A 17,796-nucleotide genomic window follows, 5' to 3' on the forward strand; every position below is an offset into this window, starting at 1 on the left:
AGCATAGGTGAACATCTATCTATACATGATGACGAAGTCTTTCCATAGAGACGCTTTTCTCCTCATGCCTTAATCTATCATTGGTGGTAGATTTCATGCTTGCAAAGATTACTAGTAATTTGCATAATCAAAAGGCATATAAAGCTATTACATCATAATGTGTTTTTAAATAACTTCACAATCTTCATAGATTCTTTTTTTTTTTCATGTTTTTGGTATGAGTAGCACATATAGATATACGTGCTAAGCAGATAGATATTGAAAACTACACATGTTTTCGCACCATGTGAATGGTCTTGTAATGATAGATGAAATGTGATTTTAATTAGAAAAAGTTTCCTAATAAGCTTTGCTTAAGATGTAAAATCTATTTTAGTATTAGTAGTTGTCTTTTTTTTTTTTGGCAAAAGAACAATTCACATTCAAAAGATTATAAAACCAACCTTGAAGATTACATGTTTAGGGTTTCACAACCAACAAGATCAAAACCAATATTGCAAACGACACTAATTGCACAAGCACAATGACTTGGCACATCAGACTTCCCGTGCCCCCTTTAGCTTTACTATACCTTGCACACGAACCATTTTTATCTAGGGTGAAGGGCCATATATAGTTTTACTACATCAGGCACATGACTTAGCTTATGAGGAACACAACATACTTCTCGTGGCCCCTTTAACTTTAATATATCTTGCACATTTTTTATTCAAGGTGAAGGGGCATATATAGTTATTACATAGGCCACATGAAAAACAACAAGAATTCCACGATGGAGGGAAGGGAGGGGAACTCAATGCATAGATCAAAAGTTAGCAAAGTGTGTGTCTATATACAAAAAATAACTCCACTATTTGGTCATGTTTTTGTGTTGGCTTCCATTTGAGAATGCAAACATGCGAATAAAGTGGTTACACTTCTATGCCAGCAAGATGCACATGGCTTGTGAAACAAGAAAGTTGATGAATGTGTTTATTTAGCAATGGACTTCTTAATTTGTTAGAGGGTAAGACATATCTAATGACCTTAATGTGACGTTGAAAAAATGTTTATCAAACATGGAAAGTAGGCCACTTTTTGGTAGGCAAAGAGAGTATAAATTGAGGGATGTTTGTGAAGGCTGAAAAGGGGTGGATGTGGGTGTACAAAATGATGCAAAGTGGGGGATGGGGGGTGGATGTGGGTGTACAAACCATGTGAAGTGTTGGTGGGCCCATCTAGGGGCACATAGAGGTGGGTCGAATAGAAAGTAGGTGAGAAGTGAAGGGAGAGCAATGGGTGGGGAGGGGGGGTTGGCTTGGAAGTGAAGGGGAAGAAAGCCCGTGAGAGTAGAAGGCATCATCATATGAGGAGGGGGTTTCCTTTTACATTGTTGAGCGGAAGGAACCTAAGGGGGTGGAGGGGCGTATATGTAGGGCATTAGAAAAGGTTATGTGGCCTACGGACAAATAGTAACAAAAAGGAGGACGACTTCTTTCCCAACACAAGGAGGACTTTGGCTAAAGCCTTTCAAGACATTGACAAAAAGAAGATCTTGGTGTTTCACCTTGGGCCTTGCACCTCTTTTTCCATAAAACCTTTGATTTGTTCTTGCTCATTTGTTTATGTATATATATGAGCAAGGTATCCACCTGCTTCAATGTTGGGTTTTGGGCCTCATGCCATTGTTAATTAAATAATTAAGGTATCTTATTATTGGTGTTAGTACTCTTATTTTTGTGTGAATACTTATTTATATAACGTTTGGGCTCCCAGAGTTTGCTTGCTATTCCTCAAAACTCTCTTATTTTAAAAGCTTTTTTATTTTATTTTTGATCTCTACAACACACAAACACATATATAAGCAACACAGTTAGTGTGCATTTAGTGGTCCCTTCCCATATTCTATTTTCAATCGAAGGGCGGCCTTTGTGGGGATTAAGCACATGTAAAGTGTTTAATGGTTGCATTTTCTCACGCTTTCTCAGCATCATCTACACCAGGATTGAATTGGATTTCTTCGTGAGGCTCAATTAAGGTAAGGTTAGGGGTTCAAATTAAGGTAAGATTAAGGGGTTCAGCTGTGTTGGGTCTCTCCTCAACGCCCGATTAGGGTAGAGTTTAGGTTTCTTCTGTGGGTTTCTTTGTCCTCTAATCCTGCCGATGAACCTTGGAAATCGCCCACCAAGCTATGCGAAAAGCAGAGGTTGGATAGGCTTAATCTGATCTAACGGAGCTGAGAGAGCTAATTGCTAAAAACTGCACACAATAGTCTGGGATTTCCATTCTCTCAAGGATGATCAGAGGACAACAAAACCGTGAGTCATCTCTTTCCTGATCTGGATTGTCTTCCCCATTATTCATAATTACTTATTTACCACGTATTTTTCTTTTCATCATTCTAAAAAACGAGGCTCGCCTCAAAGAGAAGCAAACAACTGCATATTTTTGTACATGTATGTAAATGGAAAGAATGTATCTTTATTCGTTGGAAAAAAGAAGAATAGGCAATTATAGAAGGCTTGGTACTATGAAGAGATAAGAGCTGGGGTGTGTGTTTTGGGGGGGGGGATGTGCCATTGTTAATTTTGGAGCTTCACAGCACACTGTTTTTGTGTGTGTGTGTGTGTGTGTGTGTGTGTGTGTGTGTGTGTGTGTGTGCATCATACATAAATAAGGTATGCCTAATCAGTTGGGAGAGCATGTTCTTGAAAAGGATCCTGCAACCTTCAAACTTCTGGTGGATAGTGTGGTTTTGGCACAAGTTTGATGTTTTTAAAATCTCAAATTTGTTTTTCAGGGGATCTCGATCCAAAAGGAGGTGCCTTTTTCTCTTGGAAGATATGATGATTATCGCCTCTTGTTTACTTCCAGTTGTACCATTTACAGAAGGACTTGAGCATGAAGACTCTTGGTTGGCCGCCAAATTTTGTGGTAATGGGTTTCTTCTACTACATCTAATTTTTGTGATAGGGCCAACATGTAATCGACAATTGGAACAAGTACCCTCCCTGAGGTTTGTAACTATTGGCTGTGTTTTAAGTGCTGTGTGCATTTAACATGTCTAACTGCTGTGCACTGTTCAACCCGTGTGTGTGTCTACTTGTGCATTTTGGGCATGTGCTTGTATACACATAAAAGCATGGCAGGGAAGGAAGTAGGGAATCAAAACCACAAGGGTCTATGAGATTATGAATGTGCACAGCGGTGTGTAGTCAAAAAGCAAAGGTAATTTATGGAACTGAAAATCTAATAGCCATGATGCAATGAAGGGTTGACTAGTACAGAAGTGGTGTCATGTAATTCATGTATACTGATACACATGGGACTCCTGAGGACCCATTAGTGCGTTCATGCAGTATGGGATACCTCTTGCATATCATCACAAACCCCGATACATTTTAAAAACGTTAAAATTTGAAATTGAAAATGGATCCAAATGCCATTCATCATGCTGTGTCATAGGGTCAGTTGCATTTCATAAAAATGCACACAGATTCGAGCAAAATGACGTGATGAATGTGCAATGTTGTTTGCCAGGAAGAATTGGTTGAAGGTGCACCCCAATGGCAGTTTGCTCTCATGATCTCTTCATTGATGTCTAGGCAGGAATTTAGTTTCCTGAGCCTAAGCCCGATGTGGTGTGACATTTCTAACTTGCTAGCCAACACTTTCCAACGCTGTTGTCAACGTCTATGGAAAGTGTTGGTGGCCAGCAACTTAGGATGCAAGTGTCTCAACGGGGTTGACAATGGTCATGAATACACACATGGCAGGCTCAATTTTGACTCCAGCAGGTGTTTGCAGAGCTGCCATTAAGGAAGGTCTCCAGTGGGGTCTCAGTTATTCCAGGGCTGATATGTCATTCTTAAGTGAGATCCTTGTTAGTCCACTTCTTGCTATCCTCGGTCCCTCTGTAACCTGGAGGAAACTGGATGGTGGAGTCAATGGCTTTCAACAGTGTCTAGAGATGGAAGAGGCCAAGACACTCTGATTGGGGTTACTGGAAGCATGTTGAGACTTGCTCCAGCCTGTTCGGAGTAAGTGGCCCAGATCTTACAGTACGGCATGACATTTGGGACGCAAATGCTCCATTTCTGTCCTGCTGATCTCACGAAGTTCACATGTGCTGTAGGTGGTTGTGACTGGAAACTGCATATAGTGCTGCCTCCCCAAGCAGGCAGTCTGACCAGATTCTGATCTGCCCTTTTGCAAATTTATTTGAACCATGTGTCTGGTCTAGAGAGAGAGAGAGAGAGAGAGAGAGAGAGAGAGAGAGAGAGAGAACCTCACTGACTATTTAAACAGGCAAGATGCCCTGTGAGACTATTCGAAGCTGCTGGAGGCAGCAATTCTTGGCTTCCAAGTGGTACAGCAGGGGAATTTCACATGAGACCATTGGGTAATGCCGTGCTGCATTTTCAACTACGCGATCTGTTGGTAAATGTCTTACTTCGTGATATTCATGTGTGCACACATGCACACACACACTCTCTCTTACTATCCTACTGTTTATGTTTTTGAAGTGGGGCCGAGTATCATTCATTTACCCTGAATTGGCCCTCTTCATACCTTATTTTTCCATTGGCAGGACAATCAGATACTTTTTGAGCATACGATGCGCAAACCTGATGCCTTTATAGTATCAGCACAGCGTTTCTTTGTCATCCGTTTGGAGGTGATCAGTTCCTATCTGGATAGTCTGATGCCATCTTTTTGTAAATGGACTAAGGCTGGGTACAAAACTATCTGGACGGGTTGGCAAGATCACCCATCCATCCTGTGGTAGCCAACAAGATGGGGCCCTGCAGGTGCAAGCAGGGACTGTTGTTTACGGAGCTTTAAGTTGAATGCTAATGAGGTGGTGCTGTATGCAGAACGGGAGCTTTCGAGGATTCGGGTTTGCTGATGATGCTGCGGCGTCTGAGATGAAGAAGCAAGTACAGAAGGCAGTTAAACCATACAGCATTCAAGAATCTAATGGAGAAAGTTGTGAAAGGGCATCCCCAGCCGATGAGCCAAAAGCCTCCACATCAGATAAGAAATCACAGACAACAGTTTCTACCGATAAAAAGGTGTCTACCGTTGTATCATATGAGAGCGTGCCTCGGCGCTCCTCTGGCAGGCCCAGTCAGCTTTCCAAAGGTATACTTTCGTGCCAAATTTTTCCCAAAAAAATATATATATATTGTCTTATTTTCTCAGATATATCTTGTATAGTTGAGCGGTCTGGACTTGTTCCTTTTGTAATTTTTGTCATTTTGGGCTTCAGAACAGCGGTCGCCTTCTGTTCCTTCCCTCGAGCTAACCACGTTCAGCCCGACACCCAAATCTAGCATGTTCCGCTCCAAGTGGAAGCTTGTCTTGAAGGGCTTGACTAGCTTATCTCATGTGAAGAGTCTGAGTGCAATCTCACATGTTTTAGGTAAGACACCAAGTTCCATTAATGTAAAATGTCATGCAACTATATATAGAACTCTCATCTCCGGGATCGGCCAAGATTTCTTCGCTGATAGCTTTGTCTATCCGATTTCATACAGGGTGGCGGGAACACGAGATGGAGATTGGGTATCCGACGGATGTTAAACATGTCGCCCATATCGGCTGGGATGGACCATCCGTTGGTGGGCCAAACTGGGTCAGTGATTCATCCCAACCAATTTTATATGAAAGGATATTGACCTCAATTACTCCATCTATCACCACCTAAGCATGAAAAACTTGAAGTGTCTCATGCTGACAGTGTAAAGCGTTGCGATGTTATGCAGATTGATGAGCTTAAACCATCTCCTGATTTCTCGTCTGGACCTCTTCGGGAGTTTTGCCAACCCAGGGACTCTGATTGGATACATGACGCCTTGTCAGCGGCTAAATGGGCTGCACCAGGTATAACTGGAAGTAGTGTGCTTTTCACACAGCTTTTTATGTGGGAAAAAAGTCTTAATTTTCCTCTTGGATTTAGGGCTGGGAGAGAACTTCGGTCCACCACCTGGGCCACCCAGAGAGTTTTCAGATTCAGACATGGCTCAGTTGGGCCAAAGAAGTAGTAAGTGGAAGTTTTTCGGGTCACGGCGCAAGTCCATGGCTACTTCAAATGACCCCCAACGAGTATACCAAACATAAAGTGTTAGTATAATTCCTCCTAGATTTATGGTCACTTTGGATTAAGAAATGATCATTTATATAAGATTCTTAGTCTGACAGGCGCAAACTCATTGCAGCAAAGGCTGCTTTTGAGCATGCAATTCTCTTGACAATACCAGGAAAGATAGTGAAGCTTCCCTGGTTTACACATTATTTGGAGCATGTTGATTGGGAAACACTATGCACGCATGCACAGCTTGGTGTACCAAAATTTACAGAGAATTTGTAATGTTTGCATGTATAGAGTCGGTCTTCTCGAACAAAAGCTTGATAGTTTTGTATGGGTGCCCCTAGCATCCATGGGAATTGATGAATGAGTCGATACTGCTTCAGTTGAGAGTATTCACAGGTGTCTTGGTTTTCACCCTTACAGGATCTGGGTCCTCGTGTGTTGTTTCATGTAATTTTTTTACACATTCACTGGAGGTGGCAGAGGTACTTCGGAGGGTCTTCCCAAATAACTTACGAGTAAGATGTGCTTCCCATCAAATAAAAAAGAATGGGAACACAATCCTAAAGTTAATTGATTAAAAAAAGCATCTGAAGGAGGGCCAGTGAAGCCATGGATCTATGAAGTTTAACTAGTGTCTTTATCATACTCGTACCATGCTGCCCAGAATGGGGGGTGAGTTCAAACCTACAACAAAATATACAACTAACTAGAAAGAATAAGCTAATGAACACTTTCTCCTAAGGTAAGTGCATGATGTGTGCAAGGAACTAACTAACTCATGCAAGACATTTATATGATGGAAGAGTGTTGTAAAGGGACAACTGTCACATTTTATGGATGGAGGTGATGAGGGATATTTAAATTTTCTCTTGATAGGCTGCCTTCTGCCTCTTCTCTGTTTCCCTTCACCAAAACCGGCGGTAAGGGGGTATTGTTTGCAACCCTGAAGACTCGTGTAGCTTCTTCACAAGAGGCAGAGTTCCCACGGGGACATGGTCTCCTCCCTGCCCTTGTCCGGTGGAGAAGACATGGACACCCTTTTAACAAAATAAGAGAGTTTGAGAGGCACTTTCCTGGGGTGTTTACATTAGTGAATTAGATCACGCTGAAAACATAAGAGTGTCTCTCATGAAGATGATGCTAACAAGTGGGTTTTCTCTTGAAGACAATCCTTTTGTTTCAATCCTGTATTATTCATGGTCCAAGATTGTGTTCTCTGGTAGGTTTTCTTCAAGCAGATGATGCACTTTGCCTTTAGGACAGTTACATTGGCCTTTGCTAATGTATTTTCCACCCTACAACTCTGGATCGCTTCTCCATGGTGCATGTTTGACAATTCAAACTAGTGCCTCCATGCTCTTTCTTCCCAAATGTAAGGCCACTATTCTTTTGCACTAGGTTTTGAAACTCAATGAAACTTCATCAATAAGTTTCATTAATATATGTACAAATGAATGGTGAAAACGGATGATGCATTGTGCCACATGAATAATCAACCAATTTGTTCCCCTTTGCACACACACACACACACACACACACACACACACACACTTACATACGCGCGCACACAAATGAATGGTGAAATTAGATGATGCATTGTGCCACATGAATAATCAACCAAATTGTTCTCCTTTGTGTATAATATATATATATATATATATATATATATATGCGCGCGCGCACACACACACACACACACACACATATATACGCGCACATATATATACATGTGTGTGTGTGTGTGTATCTCTCTCTCCCTCCCTTCTCTCTCTCGCGCTTCAAATAGCATGCATTCATTACATGGCTGATGTAGGTAAGTAAGTGTGGAAACTATGGTTCAAGTTAAATAAGTGTGCTATGCATATTAATTTCTTACTATGTGGTCCAACTTAAACAAGTGATTTGCAAATGATTTCTTTTGCATTTTCAATTCTTGATTTTTCTTCTATGTGAATTTGTCACTTTGTTTTACCGAGACATGCAACATCATGTGACAATAAACATATGGTTGGATTGCAGGATGCTTTTGCAACTTGAAGGAGACCAAAGGCACATATATGAGACAACCAAAGTTACACTTAAGGAATGCACTTTTACTTATGCTTTAGTGACAATGTACACTTGCTATTAAAATATAACATTCATTTGTGGATGTCTGCATGATTTTGGCAATGTAATTTTATTGAATACATTAAAAGCCAATGTTATAGGCTTTTATAGCTCCTAGTTTGGGCTAAAGTTTTTAAGTATGGTCTTTCCTTGTTCTTGTTAAATGAGATGGATTTGAGTGTATAAACATGAGAGAAGAAGAGCTATGGTGGATGAAAGATGGAAGAAGACATGCTAAGAATATAATGTTGACACAAATGAAGATAAATAAGATATGGATTAAGACTAATCGCATGCTCACGTTTTTGTATTAAGAAATTGAGTTTGATATATCCATTTATACCTCTCATAGAGCTCATTCTAGGCTTCACCTTCCTTACTTCCACATACATGTATCCTATTCATGACATGACGTGCATCATATTTCAACACCTTCCCTTGGTGCCCTAATGGGTCTCATCCCAAGAAGGTAATGTGACATACATAGACATGACATTTGTTCTTCTCTTAATGGAGACACATATACATCACTTAGCTTACATCATCGGTGGCTAGAAGTGATTACATTGACATAATATCATGGACATGAACATAGACATTATCACATCCACATACATATGGGCATATCTTTACTAAGGGTTGTCTAATCCCAAGGTTGACATCAACATAAGACATGACATGAATCATCATCACACCTAGAAAAGGTGTTCTTGTGGAGCATCCTCATGGGTTGCTTCCACCATCAAGTTACTTTGTTACTTATTCTTTGACTAATAATGCATTGCATACAAGCTTGGACTTGTTTCAATAAAAACATTAGGCCATTACATGTCTCATCCTTTTACAATGATTACATTTGATATTGGATTTGTTAAAGAATGCAATCTCTATGCTGTTTGTTGAGCTTTGTTGTAGACTTTTTAGTTTCTCATCTTCTTTAAACAAAGAAGATTCAACACTTTCAAGAGTAAGGTTTGGAAGATTAGTAAGAGTTGTTACCACCGAAGAAAGCTCTTAAGGCATGCTCTTAATTAAGACTGCAATTGCATCTTTCCCATCCACGGGTGTCTTGATACTTGCAAGCTGTATCATAATGCTCTTATCTTACCTACATGTTCCACAAATGACTCCTTGAACTCCATATCAAGTCCATAGAACTGTATTTTTATATTTATTGTGTTAAATTTTTTTGCCCTAGCTCCAAATACCTTTTCTAGCTTATCCCAAACTTCTTTGGCATGCTTCTTGTTGCTGATATGATGAATGATGTTATCCCCAAGGCTTAACTCAATGATAACCATGGCTTTTCTATACTTTTTTTTCTATGCTTTGACTTCATCATCACTCCCTTCATCAACATCATCTCCATTTACTACCTCCCAAAGTTCCTTTTGCATGAGTAGATACATGACCTTTGTTTGCCATGTTTGAAATCCTACACCATTGAATTTATCCACTAAGATTTGAGTGGCCGTGGCTCAATGAGGAAGGTCTTACCAAGATTTTAAGTGAATCTTAGCAGTGTCTAATCCTCTTACAATGATTTGAATAAATTTAGCTCAAATTTGGGTATTAAACAAGATTAAGATCTTTAATCACTCACTAATCTCAAACAGAGAAAATTAGGTAACTTTGAGTGATTAATTGGAATAGTTGTACTCTTGTAGTCTAAATGCTTTGGGAGATTGAAATAGCAATGAGTGAACATGAACTTGAGCTAATGATACTTGGATTAATTAGCTTTTAGTCAAGGATTAGAGAGCTTATTAAAAACTTAATGAAAATCAAATGTACAGACTGTATCCCAACCTCTGCTACTCCATTTGCAAATCCGACTTCACAGCTGTGTTTGTGGCTACCAAAAACCTCCGAAGCCAAGCAGAATTAGACAATGCTTTCTTGAACTCGTCAGTAGATTAAAATTTTCCAAATTGTGAAGCGCCGGCTCAACGTTGATTACTATCGTTTTTCGCCAATTCTGCTGAGTTTCTTTGAGCTACTTGGTCGTTGTGATATACCCTCCTTGCCTCTAGGAAGGCTGGCCTAATGGTGGAGAGGATAGAAAATGGAGAGCTCTCCACCACAGGGTGGTTTTTTGCGACAAATTCTTATGGATAAAGTGAGCTAATTATTCACTAATTAGGATTTTAATCTTGCTAATTATGCTATTGTGAGATAATTATAAGATGAAGGGATGACATTGGCTGTGATACCATGTTAAATGAGATGGATTTGAGTGCACGAACATGAGAGAATAAGAGCTATGGTGGATGAAAGATGGAAGAAGACATGCTTGGAACATAATGTTGACACTAATGAAGATAAGTAAGATATGGATTAGGACTAATCACATGCTCATATTTTTTTCATTAAGAAAATGAGTTTGATACATCCATTTATAGCTATCATAGAGCTCTTATCCACATGCTTCATGCACCCTCGTGCCATCCTTGTGTTCATAAATGCCCACATGCCTTGTGCACCCTTACACTTTTCACATGCCTACTTTTTGACCATTGAATCCCTTATACATTCATCCATTCACATGCCCAAATAACCTTAGCCTTCATCCATTCCTATTTAATATCATTCTAGGCTTCATCTACCTTTCTCCCACATACATGTGCCCCATTTATGACATGACGGGCACCATATTTCAACAGTTCCTTGGTAGTTTTGTTGTTTCTTTGATGTTTGACTAAAAACTATCACTACATGTATCCTTGCCAGAGACTCAAAGAGACCAAAAGTTATGCTTTTGTGGCTCTAGAACTTTTTTTTCTACCAAAGAATCTGATTTGCTTAAACTTTAGTTGTTTTGTCACACTTTATTTATGGCTAAGAAAATAAATATGCTACCTCATTATGAATGGGCTAAGCTAGCTTTTTGGGGTAGTGTAAAGTGATTATTGACATGGCACTATTTATTACCTATTCAAACCTTACATAAGCGAGTTGATTTCTCATACAGTGGTCTCCCACCATGAAGATTCTTAGGGAAATCGAAAATACATTAGGCCTAGATGAAGTTCTAGCTATAACTCGAACATTGGGATTTAATAGGACATTAGGTTGGGTAAGTACCATATGAAGTTTACTAGTGTTTTTAGGCTAATTTACAAGATTATAGGTGTGCCTTGAGATGGAGTCATAGCTCACAAGATTCTCTTTAGACCTCATTTGCTCCTTTTCTTTTGTACCACTTAGGAAATGGACTACCCCTTTACAACATGATAGATTCTAGTTTTTAAGCTTCAAAGACTACCTTTCAACATGGTGCATGTTGACCTCCATGAGAATGTTGAGGAGCCATAGTTGCTAGTAATCAAGGTACATTAGTGAGGATTCCCTTCTTACATTGTTACATGATGAATAGGATAGCAACTCCTCCTCCATTCCATGTGGTTGAACCTAAAACACCAAAACGTTGCTCATTTTGGACTTCTTTGGTTGAGGTACACCAACACACACTGTCCTTAGGGTGTGTACACTTGCACACTTCTTAAAGCATAGTGCCTAGCTAGGGGAGAGAGTCAAACACAACCCACCAAACCCAACACCATAACAACTGCACACACCAAGGTCTTGTTTCACAAACACCTGGCTATGGCAAACACCTAGGATGCCAACTGCAAGGCACATTGGTGGACATGGCATTGTAGATTATGGGCACATCTACTGCTATCGAGAGGGATGTGACGTAGGCCCTATGTTGACGGACCGTTGCCCGAATCTTGAAGGTGTTGCGTGAGAGAGCCAAGAGAGTGAGATGAGCATATGGAGGTGTTGGGGTTGGTTATGGAGGACAAGGGTTATGAAGGCTGGCATGTAGGGTGGATTAGGGTGAAATGATTGGCCACATCATATAAGAGCGAGATTATTCATCTTGTTAGCTAGCCTTCTTTTAATGATTTAATATCAGTAAAAAATAAGATGATTCCACGAGTGTATAAGTGTAGGTGGGTCTACAATTATTCTTACTATATAAATCTAAAATTATAGAAAATGGGGTGAATGTTTTTAAAAAATGGCTTAAAATGTTCAAAATTTGATGAATATTTTCTAAAACCTTTCAAAATGACCAAAATTTGGGTGAATGTTTTAAGATTCCGAGCAATTTTTCTTGGGGAAGAAACCCAAAAAATAACCAATTGGCAAAGATTAGACTCTATTTTTTTTCTTATTTAATATCTATTTTTAATGGTTTAATATTCATATCTTGTTAGGAAACCTAATTTTAATGGTCGATTTCATCATCTGTGAGGCCCTCCATGTTGAGATATCGAGCTCATCTAGGCGGTGGACACTGATGACCCGCCTGCTGGGGGATAGGCCCCACACTTACACCACTAGCATGGTTGGTGAGATCATGGGTGATATGCGGCCAGTGGGATGACAGGCTGTGTGACAGCCATTCTAGAGACTGGCATAGTTATAGCACCAGCTCATTTTTAGTTGGGTTCACACTATAGAGAACTCTAGTATGTATTTGGTTGAGTACCTTTTCATAGTGTGTACTCTTATCTTTGTATATGGTGTGTTAAGTGTTGTGTAAAGAAGAAGAAGATTTTCAGCCTCTCACCTTGTGTGTTCTCTTTTAGGGTTTTGTGAGAGTGTGTGCTTGCAAGAGCTCAAGCTCTCTTCTCCCCTGCATCTTTTCATGGTATCAGAGCCTAGTTCATGCTAAGGGGGCTGAGCTGCAAGCAAGAGAAGCACAGGAAGCGGTACGAGGGGAAGAGCTTCAACTACTCTTCCCTATTTGTGTTGGCGACTACACCCTTGTCGGGAGCTCTACGGGAGGCACCGGCAAACGATCTCTGATTGAGGAGATTTTTTCATGGGAGTAAAGCTATAGAACAGAATTGTTCGGGCTGAAAATGCATTTCGGGCGCGTTAGGACCTCCGTTTTTCAGAAAGCAGGCAATTTCGAGCACTGCGGGTAAGTCATCGTTTCTATGTAGAACTCTGTTTTAAGAACTGCAGGAAGACAGATTGGTTGTGTAGACATTGTGTGTGCTGCAAGGAGGTCAACAGTTGCCATTTGGTGTATGTATCCACATTGAGGTCACTGGTTGTTTGTGACATTTGAGTGTAATACAGTACCGTTGCAAAAAATACCGCAGTTTGTGCAGGACAAACCAGAGTGTTGTTTCTGGTAAATTTGTGTGTCTGGCAAGATGATCTGTCGACCAGAACCCAAAGTTAGTTTTTCGAAGATGAACCGGAGAAGGAAAGCAAAGTGTCCTCGCGCTAGCAGAGATTCAGAAGGTGCAAAAACACCATGGCCAGAAGGATGGTGGACACACAGAAGCGGTTAGACAACCCGAGTAGGCTCACAGAAGCCGAACACCAATCGCACAATCTATGGGAAGATCTGAAGCGGCAACCGATTCACATGTCGGTGGATTAGCTTCTCACACTGATGCCAAGTTTCACGGAGCAGATGATGGGTTGCCTAAACCCTTAGAAAGAAACAACGCCACCCTCGCAGCCTGTTGTTGGAAGCCCTAAATGTCAAGAAGGCAGACACCCCACCAAGGTAAGCCCTAATCCATGATGAAGCCATCCCAATGATCGAGGTCAAGTTGGCCACAATGGATATAGCAGAAGTTCTACTGGATGGCGATTCTGGGGTCAACATCCTATTGGGATGCAACATGCAACATGCTGAATGCGTGGGTTGAGCAAATGGGAGCCTACTTCGTTTTCTATCAAAATGCCGGATCAAGGCGAGTGCAGCCACTTGGATTGATTCACGAGATCACACTAGAAGTATCCGGATTTAGTTTCTAGATTGTAGTAGTGGTGCTCCAGATGGAGAATATAAAAGGTGCTTACCCGATGCTTCTCAGCAGACCCTGGCTCCGGCAAGCATGAATCAAGCAAGATTGGGATGCAAATATGATTATTATCTAGAGTGGGAAGAAGAAAGTAAGGATTTGTGTCCTCCCCACTAGTAGATGGAAAGTGGAGGAACCGTTCCAGCCGAAAGTAGCCGAGGGAGTCAACATGCTAGAAGGGTTAGACCTCAATGAGGAGAAAGAGTATCTCTAGCAAAATGCAAACCTGATCAGCTTGTTCAAGGTTGATGTAGTCCGGATAATGGAGAGATACCGAACAAGCCCTCCACACAAGGATGAAGTCACCAAGGATCAGCCTGATCCGCAAAGCACAAGGCAAAGTCCAGATAAAGTTGAAGATTTTTACGAGGCTTTGGCCGATGATGGCAATACCCCAAGCCTACAACAGATTATTGCCACAACGGAAAAGGATTTTGACAGGGACCTCAAGCATTCCAAGCGGATCAAGGAAGATGAGTTGATGGAAATGAATCTAGGAACTGATGATGAGCCGTTGATGGTTCAGGTCAGTGCCAAGTTGGATGATGAGTTCTGGGAGAGCGTCTGGGTGTTGCTCACATCCTTCAAGGATGTGTTTGCATGGAGCTACACCAAGATGAAAGGAATTGATCCAAGGTTCTACCAACATCGGATCAATATAAAGGAGGAATTGGACAAACTGCTTCAAGTGGAATTCATATATCCAATTGATCGGGAGACATGGTTGTCCTTGATCGTGATTGTTCCAAAGAAAAACCAAAAGTTGCGGGTTTGTGTAGATTACCGGAAACTAAATGCTGCAACCATCTCTGATCCCTTTTCCCTACCGTTCACAGATTCCTTGCTTGATGTTGCAGAGCTGGCCATGAGATGTACTCCTTCTTAGATGGATTCAGTGGCTACAATCAAGTTCAAATGGCCCCCGAAGATTTAAAAAAATAGCTTTTATTACAGAATGGGGAGCCTTTGTATCCAACGTATGACCTTTGGGCTCAAGAATGCTCCTGCCACATTTTAGCGCATGGTCCAGGAATTTTTTGCCAATTTTTTGACCACTTTCATGCGGGTATTCATTGGTTCAGTGTTTTTGGGAAATCATCTCAGCACACAGTTGTGCTTGGCCAAGTGCCGAGTTTCCAGATTGAGCCTGAATCGACTAAGTGTGATTTTGCCAAAGTAGTATGCTTAAGCCACATCGTTTCCAAGGAAGGCATTACAGTAGACTTGGCCAAGGTGGAGGTAATCTGGAAATCCCCAATCTCGACAAATATGAAAGAGCTCAGAAGATTTTTGGGGCAGGTCATATGGCATAGCCGCATGCTCCAGTATCTGGCTCACGTAGTCGTCCCCTTAAACCAATAGATGATGCAGATCTGAAAGATCCCTGCCCCCTCCGCGCAACAAATTCTTGGGTGCTAGCAGCAGAAGTAGCACTTCTTGTGCAGGGCAAAGCCTCTCACACTCGGGGCCTTGCCCACCATGGATATCCCGACAAGAGACTAATCCCTCGATTCTTCCAAAACCAAACCCGAAAAAACTTCCCTCGCCCAGAAAGCACGGGCGATTCCTCCAGGATATTTTTATTCTAACGTAGTTAAGAGCCTTAACTAACCAAACTGATCCGACCGAACCCGTAAGTCACATGGTCAGATCAACGAAGAGGCTTGCACTTAGATCATAGAGACTAATACTTTTTTTCTCATCAAGAGGCCCAACCGTTGATTCTTTTCCATAGAACAAAGACTATCCAGGATTTACTTCATCTATTATACCATAACAGAATTGAGTCTTATTTTAGGGATCCATCAGTCCACCCATCTATTTATGCATAAAAATCAATATTGATGAAAGTAATACTTTTATAATAAAAAAAATTCTTTTATGCATAAAAATCAATATTGATGAAAGTAACACTTTTATAATAAAAATAATAATCACTCTTTTAATTAAAAAAATAATCATAATGCATCTTTCTATGCATAGAATTTAATTTTAATGGAATGGGTTAGCCAACTGCCCAACCACTGTAGTGATAGGATCCATTTAGGAATTTGGTTATGTTTTGCCCCTCCCGGTACCAGGGAAAAGAGTTCCCAGGCCCCCTAGCCGGCGCTTCAAGCAAACTTCAAAAGATAGTCATACCACTTACACACCCAATATGAAATTGTATGTTTCACAGATTCAGCTGTCTTTAAAACAATCTTTTAATGAAACCATAGTATCATTGATCATAATCCTCCAAAATATCCAGGATGAATTCTAATTTCCAATCATTCCTTCATTGGTGTACCTATGGCATTATTGGCAACCACAACGCTCACCACCTGTCCACTCAGGGGCCTTTTCAATAGTTCCTAGCTCATAGTGCCTGGAAATATATTCACTTATGAAAATCCAAATGGACTTTCCATCGAAGATCAGCAAGATCAACCAACAGATCCATATAAAAGAGCCATGGACTCATCTTTTGAGGACCAGCAAGGCCAATCAACCACATCAGTGCCTGAGTTCAGAAAACAACTCTAACACCTTGTTCCATTTTCTTCCTCGACGCACGTATGGGTATCTTCCGCAACCCAGAGCTCGAGCACCGTATGGTCAGCACGCTCTAGGCTCCTTCGCAGGTCACCTAGCGCTTCACTCATAGGCTGCTTCCTTGGTCCCTCATCCACTGTACCGAAAGCTCACCATTTAAATCGAACCGAGGCTAGTCAAGACCTCGGCCGGACCTTGCTACGCTTGACGTCCTCCATTGATCTCCGTCAGCTATTGCAACTTTATCACATAGGTCTCTCTACGACCTCATTCACAAGATGGTCAAAATGCTTTCCCAACATTCTTGACATAAAACAGTCATTTAAAAACAAGTCGTAAATATAGTTTCTAATGAACTCTCATCTTTCCACATTGTTCCACATCATTTCTCGTTATTCCACATTCTTCTACATCAATTCACATTGCTTATTTCACATCCAGTCATAGGTATTCCCATCGTCTTCATCCATTCTCATCCAATCACATCATCTTACATCTCATCGCATCTCATCCATTCACATCTACCCATATCCACATCACATCTCATCCATTCACATCTATCCCGATTCACATCACATCTGTTCACATCATATCTCATCACATCTGTTCACATCACATCTCATCCATTCACATCTATCCCGATTCACATCATATCTCATCACATCTGTTCACATCATATCTCATCCATTCACGTCTCATCACATCATATTCACATCCATTTACATCTCATCATATCATATTCACATCACATCACATCCATTCAAATATCATCACATCACATTCACATCTCATCGCATCCATTCACATCTCATCACATCCACTCACATCTCATCACATCCATTCACATCTCATCACACCCATTCACATCCATCACATTCATTGCATCCACATCACATCACATACATTCCATCCACATCTATCCTTATCACATCTTCATTCCATACATCACATTCATTCCATCCACATTACATCACATCCACATCTATCCATATCTCATCACATCCATTCACATCTCATCACATTCATCCACATCCATCCATTCATTCACATTCACATCTATCCATATCTCATCACATCCATTCACATCTCATCACATTCATCCACATCCATCCATTCATTCACATTCACATCTATCCACATCCATCCATTCATTCACATGCATATCTATCACATCACATCTCATTCTCATCCATTTACATCACATCACATCCTTTAATTCTAGTCCTCGGATGGGAA

General features: G+C 40.8%; 1 protein-coding gene across 4 annotated transcripts; it reads left to right on the forward strand.

The window, feature by feature from the left end:
• Positions 1–1,376: 1,376 nt before the first annotated feature.
• Positions 1,377–8,300, forward strand: LOC147627628 (uncharacterized). Of its 4 annotated transcripts, XR_015268270.1 has the most exons (11): positions 1,377–2,297; positions 2,780–2,913; positions 4,288–4,419; positions 4,571–4,657; positions 4,857–5,124; positions 5,252–5,404; positions 5,520–5,617; positions 5,748–5,865; positions 5,942–6,105; positions 6,497–6,591; positions 8,096–8,300. XR_015268270.1 is itself a non-coding variant. In XM_086814539.1 (10 exons), the coding sequence occupies exons 2-9, from the start codon at positions 2,881–2,883 to the stop codon at positions 6,100–6,102; spliced, it is 1,050 nt and encodes a 349-aa protein (XP_086670665.1). In that variant the 5' UTR covers positions 1,377–2,297; positions 2,780–2,880; the 3' UTR covers positions 6,103–6,105; positions 8,096–8,300. The 4 variants fall into 4 exon arrangements, 3 of the variants coding, with proteins under 3 accessions (XP_086670665.1, XP_086670664.1, XP_086670663.1); XM_086814539.1 differs by lacking the exon at positions 6,497–6,591; XM_086814538.1 differs by lacking the exons at positions 6,497–6,591; positions 8,096–8,300 and adding an exon at positions 6,201–6,388.
• The last annotated feature ends 9,496 nt before the right edge of the window (positions 8,301–17,796 follow it).

This window comes from Cibotium barometz, chromosome 20 (assembly GCF_041138505.1).
Source record: "Cibotium barometz isolate CiBa-2024 chromosome 20, ASM4113850v1, whole genome shotgun sequence".
NCBI classification, from domain to species: Eukaryota; Viridiplantae; Streptophyta; class Polypodiopsida; order Cyatheales; family Cibotiaceae; genus Cibotium; species Cibotium barometz.

Bases quoted from the DNA above. Each gene is read 5' to 3' on its own strand.
- LOC147627628 (XM_086814539.1), top strand. From the start codon at position 2,881: ATGAAGACTCTTGGTTGGCCGCCAAATTTTGTG. The intron at 5,618-5,747 runs GTCAGTGATTCA...GATGTTATGCAG, and splicing joins CCGTTGGTGGGCCAAACTGG to ATTGATGAGCTTAAACCATC. The intron at 5,866-5,941 runs GTATAACTGGAA...TCTTGGATTTAG, and splicing joins GGCTAAATGGGCTGCACCAG to GGCTGGGAGAGAACTTCGGT.